Source organism: Netta rufina (genome assembly GCF_964035555.1).
Source record: "Netta rufina genome assembly, chromosome: 2".
Lineage (NCBI taxonomy): Eukaryota > Metazoa > Chordata > Aves > Anseriformes > Anatidae > Netta > Netta rufina.
The window spans coordinates 26,358,273-26,368,887 of NC_140124.1; the positions used below are offsets into that span (position 1 = coordinate 26,358,273).

Consider the following 10,615-nt stretch of genomic DNA (forward strand, 5'->3'; position numbering starts at 1 on the left):
ATTCAGCTGGACTTCCAAGGAGACACCTTGGCCAGTGCAGGTGCTCCAGAGGCTGAAGTTCTCGTATTTAAAGTGAAAATGATAAAAATGATGGGTTAGTTCTTCCAAGTCAATGTAGTTGCCACGTATTGGAAAGAACAACAGATTGAAGGCTCCTTACCATCTCGTTTGGATCCATTTGGTATTTCTACATTTCCTAGTGCAATGATAATTGATAATATAATTGGGTAGAGGTGGAGTTCTTATGTGATCACTTAATTCAGAGCATTAAATGTCCTGAAACTAAGGAAAAAAAAATCAATGGCTTTAATTTCTATATTAAATTTATGTCCATAAATTCCACTCTCAGGACTAGGATCCTCATAGGAAACCGATCTACCTGACTTTTTTTCTTAACCTGTAAATTGGTGGCACTGCAGAAGTGGTGGAAAGGTAGGAACTGTAACGTCTTTGCTGCTTAGGACACCTCTTCTGTAGCAAAATTACTAGTTTTTTTGAAGCGTGGCAGATGCTCTTTCTGTTTTTGTAGCTGCTGAATTATATTAAATCTCTTTTGTCTCCAAGGACCTGAGAAGATCCGTAGGTGAGGGCTACCACAATGTGCCTGGCAAAAGCACTTGGGTGTTCTGTGGAAATCTTGTAGTTTAAGAATAGTCCCTAAGTTTATAGTTTTAAGTTTGTATTTTACAAGTAGGAGGTGCTGTAAGGAAACAATAGTAATCAAAATTTCAGCTTGATCCTCTCTTTCAAGAATCTTGGAGTTACTCTATATTTTATCTTCTGTAGTTGATATCAAGTGCAGCATTTTTATACAGTAATTGAGGGAAGAAAAATCAGTTCGGTAGCTTGGACATCGTTCTTTCTAATTATTTCAGGAGTGTCTGAGCCAACTCTGATATTATAGGTGGAACTGTAGTGTTGTCTACAATTAAAGATACTTTCCACTTCCTTATTTTCTTTTTCATACGCCCAATCAAGTTCTAATCCTCCAGGCTGAAATTTTCTGTAATTGGTGTTTGCTTCCAGCACAGGTTTCGTGTTGTGTTGTTTTTATTTTTTATTTTTTGATAAAGATTAAAGACGGTATCATACTGCAAAATGAGTAACATTTAGGGGAGTTAGCCCTAACTTTGACATTTCCTATCTTTGAAGTGTTAAGAGCCTGCAGTCTTTCTGTTCTGTTAACGTGCATTTGTGTGTCTTGTATGTATAATTTACAGACTGCGTTTTAGTCTGTTCTCCTGTTAGCCTGGCATCAAGATGACTGCTAGAGACAACGATGATCAAGTTTAGAAAAGAATTAGTAGGCTTTCAGAGCTTGGATTCCTATGTAGGAGCTTAACCCAGGGCATCTTTGCTCTTTACATGTAAATTATTAAAATAACACCATTGTTTGGTTTGTATTCAAAACACAATTTGCCATCAAATATGTAACAATTTAGCAGCTACTGTTCTCCTTAGGAGAAAAACTGGAATTTTGCTGAAATTATGTTCTGTTTCTGTTTGGGATTAAGCTTTTTTTTGTCATATAAACTAATATTTTGTCTTCTTTTTACTATGGCAGCACTAGTTAAATCAGAGCCTGCTGGTGAACTGCAGAGAAATAAATCACAACAGACATTAATCTAGATGAGGGCTAAGTAATTAACTTCATGGAAGGGTGGTGTATACTGTGTCTGTGACACTAGACTGACTGCTGTGCATAGAATAAATGCAGTATTTAGGCTGCCTATAGTATTCCACCCCTTCAATTAAGTAAACAAATATATATAGAGCTACTCTGGAGTGTATCCTTTGTGGTCTAAACACTGTATCTTATTAAAATCATCTGCATGCAGTATGTGGGGTTTGAGTTCCTGCCAGTGGTTTCATCCATTGTTAGCAGTGATGCTCGGCTCTCCCAAGAGTTAAATACAGTGGTACTGCAGTTATGTGAAAAGGGTGCTCTTGGTTACTTTGGTGGCCATTCCCTCGCATATTACCTCCCACTTTGTTTCCATCCATGTGTGTGGCATAGGGTGTTGCCTGGAAAAATATAGGCTTTTTCAGGAAAAAAGAAATCCGTATAGGTTGAGAAAAATGTCAAAGGCATTCTGTAATGGGTTCTGTGGGGCAAGACCAGGGCCAGAATAGGTGCATGCCTGCTGACTCTGTGCGTGTGTGTATCAAGCCATTTAATATTTACATCTGTGTATCTGTTTTTACCTCCCTGTCAGTGATAATAACATCTGTTGAACTCTGGAAGATTAAGATCAGTTGTTTAAAGGAGAACTATCGCTCTTGTTTCTGATTTGTAAGCATTATGATCGTCATCCCACAAGTACTCCCTTTTACCCAGAGAATTAGACCGATTTGTCTGTTCTACTTCGTAGAAAAAGATCAAGCTGAAATAGTTATATTTTATCATCATAAAATATTTTTACCTACAGTGTCATAAATGCATTCAGATGTTAATCCGTTGCACAAAGTATTTGCAGCAGATTTCTTTTCAATGCAGCACGTAATTTTAGAAGGTGATAAGGACAATATAGGTTGACAAAAATTCTACCTAGGGAAAAAGAGCTAAAATGATATTCTTCCAAAGCTGCATTTATTTGGTGATGTTATTAAACTGAAAGAATATAAAGATGGTGATAAACCACACACAGAGATAACTTAGTGTGAATTCTGAGATTTCAGTCATTAAACTTGGTTTGCCGTACTTGCTGTTTTTCACAAACTCAAATTAATCTGAATGTTTTCTCATGCTTTAATTAGCTAGCTCTTCAAAGAGTGATTAACCTGCCTTTGTCAAAAATTATAATAGCAACAGAGCATTTTAGATATGAGGAGCATAAATTTTCATGTCGTTTTGATTTTCCCTGTTGAATGTGAGATATTTTTTTTTGCACATACAGCTCTGTCAAAGTGGAGAGAAGTCAATAGGATTGTCTAAAATAAGACCAACTTTTACCTCCAAACAGCAGAAAACCCAATTGCAGCTAATAAAGGATGCACGTTGGTCAGAAAGTTCCTGATCTCTTGGAGTACACTGACTAGCTAGAGAAACCCATCGCGTAATTTAGGTCAGAATAAGGTTTCCTACATGAAAAAATAAGGAAATAAAAAATAAAGCATTGTACTTACATAAACGGTTTGAATGGGTCACCTATTTTGGACTCGGGAACCTCTATCACCCTTAAAGTGTATCTTGGACCACCATGCAGGCTCGTCTGCAAATGTCTAATTGAAAACAGTGTGTGGCAGTACGGTTCGGCAGGCCGTCTGCAGACCACAGACGTTTGGCAGATTGCTCCAAGCCGTGGTGTAACGCTTCATTTTCAGATTCTCCTTTTACACCTGTGTTAGGGAACGTGTGTGTTAGAGGCGATTATAGATGGTTTGGGTTGGAAAAATGCAGTCCTCCAGATTAACCCAGGAGTCGGAGACGATGTTGAGAAAGGCTTTCCTGCGCCTGTTTTTCCTTTGAGGTATCCAAACTCCAGGTGAAGGTGAAAAAAATAGGATTATTAACCTGGTGATTCGGATTGCACGGTACTTTCCCCGGTAATCGGTGCTGCAGTTTGTGTACCGGTACCACAGTGACAGGTAAATTGACCCAGGAGGTACAGTCATTAAAAAGAAATAAAATAGGTTGAATACAGTCTACTGTGCTCCTTCTGAGAATTTGGGAAGCCATCTACTCCAAAGTGCTGCTCTTGAAATTGCTATTGTGTTTTTCCTCCCTCTTAGGAGAGTCCGCAGGCCTCACAGGAGAACGGTGCTGGACAAGAGCACGGAGGGATGGAGGTAGAAAGAGTTGTCCACCCTCATCTCAAAAACTTAAAGGCTCCAGGAAAGGCAGTGAGCCAGGAATCAAGTGAAATATCCTCATTGAATAATTCATTTGCTGGAAAGTGTTTTTTCAAGGAAGCTGAAGCTATACAGAGATTTGGATAAATTGAGCTTAAACACTTTCAGCAATAAAAAAGATGGATAGGAGGGGAATATACTGAAAAACTTAAAATATGTTATAATATCTAATTTCAACCTCCTGGATAGATTCCTCTAAAAGCCATATTCAGAGGTTGGATTTTTGTTTTGTTTTGTGGTGGTATTGTTCAGGCTCAAAACCTTTTTTTTTCTTTTTTTAATACACCTAAATTAAAAGAACAAGTGTTACCAGGTGTTGAGCCTGAAAATGAAGTTAAATTTATGCTGATTTGTGTCTTCAGGCACTGTTTTTCTGTTGTTTTTCTGCTTGCTTGGGCAGCCCAGCACTAGCCGGCACAACTGGCGGTGTTGACAGGTGTCTGGTGTTGGGCATCTCCTACTCCTGAGTCCTGCATGAAGATTTTCTGACCATTAATGTTCGGTGGAGTTCCCAAGAGCACAGTTTCTGTAAAAACATAGGAAATACAGTTTGTGTTTGCACTATGTCTGGTGTGTGGGTTGGAAGCTGTGCACACTGAGGAAGTCCCTGCCTCGATAAGAAGATGGAGGAGGCTGTTCCCAGTGAAACCCCCATTCACGCTGCCACGTGTGACTGGCTTACTTGGTGAGACTCAGGGAGGGAGGGAACTCCCTTATTCTCTTACCAGAATGCGTATAAGCCATCTCCTTGGTCAGTGTTAGGATCAAGAGGAGTGTGTTTGTGGTTCAGGGCTGGAAGACTAGCAGGTAAGTGATGTCCTCGGCTAGGGCGATCACCCAGCTAACACCGAGGCCTCAGGAGTTTTGGATATCCAAAGGTTTTGTGGTGGCACTTTGAGATCAGGGTTTTGTCACGCCCAGGGTACATTGTATGGAATTTTGATCCGTGGGCCAGGCAAAGCCAGGTGAAGATCCTGGCTGTTGCTACCCTTGAGTCTGGTTATTTTACCCTTTATCTACAAGTGCAGAATAGGCACACATTGGAACGATCTTGCCTTTAAGCTTTACAAGCTTTCACAGAGTCATAGAATATCCCAAGTCAGAAAGAACCCACAAGGGGCCGACTCCTTGCTCCACACAGGACCACCCAAAAACCAAACCATGTGTCGGAGAGCGGTGTCCAAACACTTCCTGAACTCCAGCAGCTCAGTGCCGTGACCACTGCCCTGGGCAGCCTTTCCCAGTGCCTGAGCACCCTCTGGGTGCAGACCCTTTCCCTAACCCCCAGCCTGACCCTCCCCTGTCCCAGCTCCATGCCGTTCCCTCAGGTCCTGTCGCTGTCCCCAGAGAGCAGAGCTCAGCGCCTGCCCCTCCGCTCCCCTCGTGAGGGAGCTGCAGGCCGCCATGAGGCCTCTCCTCAGCCTGCTCTGCTCGGGGCTGAACAAGGGACCTCAGCTGTTCTTCTTATATCTTCCCCTCCAGACCCTTCAGCATCTTTGTAGCCCTCCTTTGGACACTCTAATAGTTTTGTCCCTCTCATATTGTAATACCCACAACTGTATGCAGTTGCCTGTAAGCTGTAACGTTTCTAAGTCTACTGTAGTTTCATGACTCTGAAAAAGATAAGAGAGAAAACAAACACCCCTCTGTAGTTGATCTGTGTGACCCAACTAGACAAATCCTGTCTTTCCAAAATTAGACGACGTTGAGACCATCTCCAGACTTGAAAGCTCAGCTCGATGCACTACCACCAAAACAGAAGGGGTTGGGAGTGATACTGGAGGCAAGGGGCTTCTGGTTGACCACAACTAGCAGGCAGGGTCCAGCTATCGCTCGCTGTGGGAAAGGAGATGAATAAGAGGAGAGAGAGATCTCAACTCCTAAATTACAATCCTGTTCAGCACACAGCCAGTCTCATTTTTTGGGGTTCAGCTGAGCTCACTTTGCATGGGGGTCTAGGGCTGCTGGTTGGGAGGCGCTGCCCAGGGCGGGTTTCCTTTACCAGCAGTGTCTGTGCCGCACCGTTCGCTCAGGAGGAGCGTTCCTGGTGGTTACCTCTTCTCACCTGAAGTCTGCGTGTCCGAAATCAGAGTGATGGAGTTGGTGGAAAAACTAACTCTGAGAGTTTGCATCACGTAAATCAGGTTTTGAGTGCCATCAAGAAGCAATTTGCGGACTAGCTGAAATAAAACCTTAAATGTGTGTAGTGTTTAGTGTGTTACATGTTATTGATCATATATAAACAGTTATAGATACTGATTTTATAGATCCTGAATACTTTTGGAGGAGTATTTTATGGACGTGGATCAGAGGGGGGATCTAAAATGGTTAGAGTGATATAAAAAAAAAGATTTGATTTTTGAGAAATGACAGGACCCCAGTTGTACTGAGTTAAATAGCTTCACCCAATAAAAAATGGAATCGATGTTTCAGCATCTTGATGTTTTCTGGTACTAAGTTCTCTCTCATGTAACCAGATGAGCACATGTAACTTCACAAGCAGAAGCAGGTTTATCTGGGTGCATAAACTCGTGGTTACACTTGGAGGTCCGCAGGCTTGCAGCCTGAACTCTTTTGATATTTCAAAAGCCAGACAGAGGACAAAACTACCCCTCTTCCAACAGCTGAACAGACAAAGGCTGGCTAAAGTCATCCCATTGCTTTGATAATTCTGGCTTTCCTCGTTAAAAGTAACATCTGATGCAGCCTAAATATATCGTAGTATTTAGGCTAAAGCAGTGTGGGTAATTTAGTCAATTAATTAACAGCAGGTAGCGCTTACCTTCCCTTTGAAGGGATCAAAGGAAAGCACTTAATAATGTTTATTTTCTTGTTCTGCTCCATACCTTAGTGTCAGTTCATTCAAATAACCTTATGACCCAAATGTTAGTGTAAGTTATTATATTACCTTGTTATGCTTTGGTGAATGTTTCTACTCCGTGTAGAGTCTGACTGCTGGAACTCAACACGGGCTGCTTTGTAGTAAGTGGAAGTGGACAGAAAAATGGCAAAAATGCCAAACAGGTGAAGAGCCCCTAAATAGCTCTAAACCCCTGCCCTTCCTCTACAAAGTGTCTCCTCGTTTCTTCCACCCCCGTGCTGGTGTTTGCCGTGTAACTACTTCAGCAGGAAGGCCGAAGAAGAGAGTCCACAGTCGGACACAGGCCTTCAACATTTGTTGGTGTAAGTACACACAGTTGAAAGAACTTTTATGGAAAATGACTGGAAGGGGAGCGAATTCATACAAGAATTTGAATTGGAGTTTGTGGATGCTTTTGTTTTTATTTGTGGTCTTTTGCCTTATAACTTTTGTGGTTCAGCTGTAGGGACTTCACAGAAAGAAGTAGGGGAATCAAAGTCAATTTTTCCCTTGACTTCAGTATTGCCAAGGTTTCCCTCTCCATCCCTGAGGAATTTCTATTAGAGGGGTTTGTTCTACTAACAGTCTGCTAGCAGGGCTGGCCCCTTTGAAAGCATGACGCAGTACGTAGGATTTAATAAGGTAAAATAAAACAAAGATCTAAGTAATTAGATTGCATGTGGACACTGAGCGTTCTCATCTGTGTGCTGATGGCCTTCACTTCAATGATTATTCATTATTTCACTACAATCATAACTGTTTTGTCAATCGGGACATTAAAAAAGGCCCAGTCCGTCCTCCATCTGTCAGCCAACCGTGTTGCCGACCTACATTGGCAGGGAGATTTTTCAAGTTTGAGAGTTTTCAAGCTGTAATAGCCAGGACTTTGATTTTATTTGTCTGTGGCCGTGCTGTGGAGTAGAGGGAATTAAATGATCTCGATGTAATAAATACATTGCATTTTTTTTTCTTTCAACATATTGCCTTCTTGAGCCATTTAATACAATGTAATGCCATTTGGGATTTAAAAAGACAAGAAGAAATGAGGCTTTATTAAATTCAGAGAGTCCTTTGACTAGGATATTGCTCCACTTTATATAAGTCTCACTAATTCCTAGTAGTAAAATCATTAATGTTTTCATTCAGCAGTTTAATAAATGACAGTGTCATCATGAGAAATAACATCTTTTAGGGCACCAGCAATAGGTAACAGCGAATTTGCTACACAAATATGTTGAATGCATCTGTAACAGAAGGATCTTTGCCTCGTCCCTTAGCTGACTGTGTAGTAGCTTGCATAGGAGCGTGGCTGTGACCAAACCTGTGCTGCAGGTACTTCCTCCTGTGTTGCAAACTGACCTTCGCTTTGGTGTTGCATTTCCTTCTGCTTAACATTCTTCGAAGCACGGAGCTTGCTTTCACCTCAAGACCACAGCAGACCCGCATCTGTGTGTGTGAGACAACTGTCTCAGAGGGTTTGCTCCTGTAACTCCCATCGCCGTTTCCTAGAAAAGGCTTGGAGAAAAGTGCAATGAGTGGAAAGTGGAGAGAGGGAAACCAACCCAGCAACACGCTCGGGGCTCATCGCTTCACACTGATGGCATTTCTTGGTCTGTAACGTCAGTAACTGAACTGTGTTATATCCAGTATTTTAGTAGGCAAAAACAAAGTTACCCGGCACCAGCCCTTCACAATAGAATTGTGAATATGCAATGTATATAGGAAGCTTTAAAACGCACACTGGATTTTTCCCCAAAATACTGGCTGTAGAGGCAAAGCTAGATAAAAAATAGTTGAAAAGCTCATTGGCTTCGTTGAGATCTGGAGGAGGTGTTTAGATCCAGCACTGCAAATACCCATCCATCTGATTAAGGTTTAACTTGGAGCAGTTCATGTGGACCTCTTTCGCACAGGGGTAACATCAAGCTGATTTGCATGTTCTTGCTCGAGTTGGGTGTGCTAGTTCATGCACTGCCTCCTTTTCTCAGTCTCAGCTGCCTGATGTTTTGGGGGTGTTTGGGAAGAAGTAAGCCAGTGCAGACAATGCTGAGTACCACAGGCTGGATTAGCTAAGGTCTTTTCCTTTAGTCTAAAGATATGCTTTTGCTAAGGTGTCCTACAGTTTACTTTATGCCCTGTAGTATGTCACGTTGCTTCTTGGTTCCAAACAGTTGCCTTCTTCAGTACCAAGCACTGCACAGGATCTCGAAACAGCTCTTTGCTCATGCTATGTTCAGGACACGATCTGAGGGCTTGAGGATGGCAGTAAAAGAGTTCATGGTTAATGTGGGTGTTTGTTGCCATTTTCTGAAATTGGAGTTAATGAAAATGAAGTTTGAGAAAGCTGCTTGTTTTGTTTTGTTTTCCGTAATTAGCTCACTCCTACTTTGCATTATCTTCCAGAAACTGGAGTTTGGGTGTAGCTAGAACCGACTGCAGTGTTGTTTTGCCGTATCACTGAAGCGTTTTGACAGGAAGTTTAGCTGTTTGGATTACACGTTCCTCTTGAAGCCTGATCTTCAAGAGCTCTTCATCAGAAACATCGGTGCTATTAAATAGAAATGGATCTTGCGTGATGATCTCGAAAAGCAGACTGTCCCCGCAGCCCCCGTTGCTGTCACGTTCCCGCTATGATGCGTTTTTTGTAATTGTAAATTATTTAACGTAGAGGAAGGCAACCCAAATAACACAATGTATGTATTTTACTGTTAAGAGCTTTAATGAACTTCAGGAAAGTGGTCTCAGTACGTTGTTACCTTGCTCATGTTGACCTTGGTCCTGCAATGACTTGTGGGCAGCGCGCGAGTCTGCGGTGACACGCGCGTGTGTGCGCTTGTACGGGCCCAGCCTCTCATCATCTGGGAAGCCTGACACGTTAACAAAGGGGCTAGGCTTCGCAGCAAACGCTTCAGCAGAAAGCTTTTCCTCAGGTTCACATCGTGTTAACACCATGTTGCGTTCCTCCCCCAGCTGGCTGTGCCGCACAACGACGAGTGGACCCGTTTCGCCCGGACCCTGGTGGAGATCCGCGCCAACCGAGCGGACAGCGAGGAGGAGGGGGCCGTGGAGCTGTCGGCCTAGAGGAGGAGGAGGACGAGCAGCGCCCGCCAGAGCAGCCTTCCCCCGCCGAGTGTCTGGTGTTCAGTGTCCGAGTCGGTCTTGCTGTGGCTGTCGCTGCCAGTGTCCGTGCCAGCATCGCTCAGAGCATTCCGTATTAATCACACGGCTTTGCACAAGGCTGAAAATATCCAGAGCATTTTCATACTTTATATTTCTGTCTGAAAAGTAAGGAAGAAAAGACAAATCAACCCTTTATGGGTTTAGTTGTTGCCTTTTAACTACTTAGTAGCTGTATTTAATAGCTAGGAACCCCTGGTTAAACTTGTGCTCACATTGCCCTTCTGGCATAGTCCTATTAAATCCATATGAAGCCAGATATGATTATGTGCAGATGTGGTGTGCTTCACTGTATGGGACTGGGCCAAAGACTTTAGATGTGGTGTTTCACATGGTGACTTACATTATGAATGGATGTACTATATGAAAGTTGCTGCTCCTTATTTATTGCGGTGTGCTGCATGGAACATATTTATTTGAAAGCATTAAAATAAACGATCCTAAAGCATGTGCATAATGAGAGAACTGCATTGTCTGTGTGCTGCTGTAGAGGTTGCGTTAACGTCCACATAACAACTACGGTACATCGGTCGTGCTTAAGATGTAAGATCTATAAAGGTTGGCTTGAGTGGATGGAATGAGTTTCTTTTCCTTTTCTTCTTCTTTTTTTTTTTTTTTCCTCAAGATGCCTATTATTTCTAGGCACTTTAACAATATTTCAGATGCAGTCGGTCACTGATACTTGTCATGCAAGTTAACACTAACAGTCTGACAAAGGGTTGTGGT

At 42.4% G+C, this 10,615-nt stretch overlaps 1 protein-coding gene across 5 annotated transcripts in view; it reads left to right on the plus strand.

Moving 5' to 3' along the window:
• The window catches only part of DYNC1I1 (dynein cytoplasmic 1 intermediate chain 1), a 188,711-nt gene extending 178,096 nt beyond the window's left edge, over positions 1–10,615 (plus strand). For all 5 annotated transcript variants that reach the window (XM_084281301.1, XM_084281305.1, XM_084281304.1 and 2 more), the window contains one exon: positions 9,683–10,615. In XM_084281301.1, the coding sequence (XP_084137427.1) occupies positions 9,683–9,793 (111 nt within the window). In that variant the 3' untranslated portion in view covers positions 9,794–10,615. The remainder of the gene's footprint in view (positions 1–9,682) is intronic.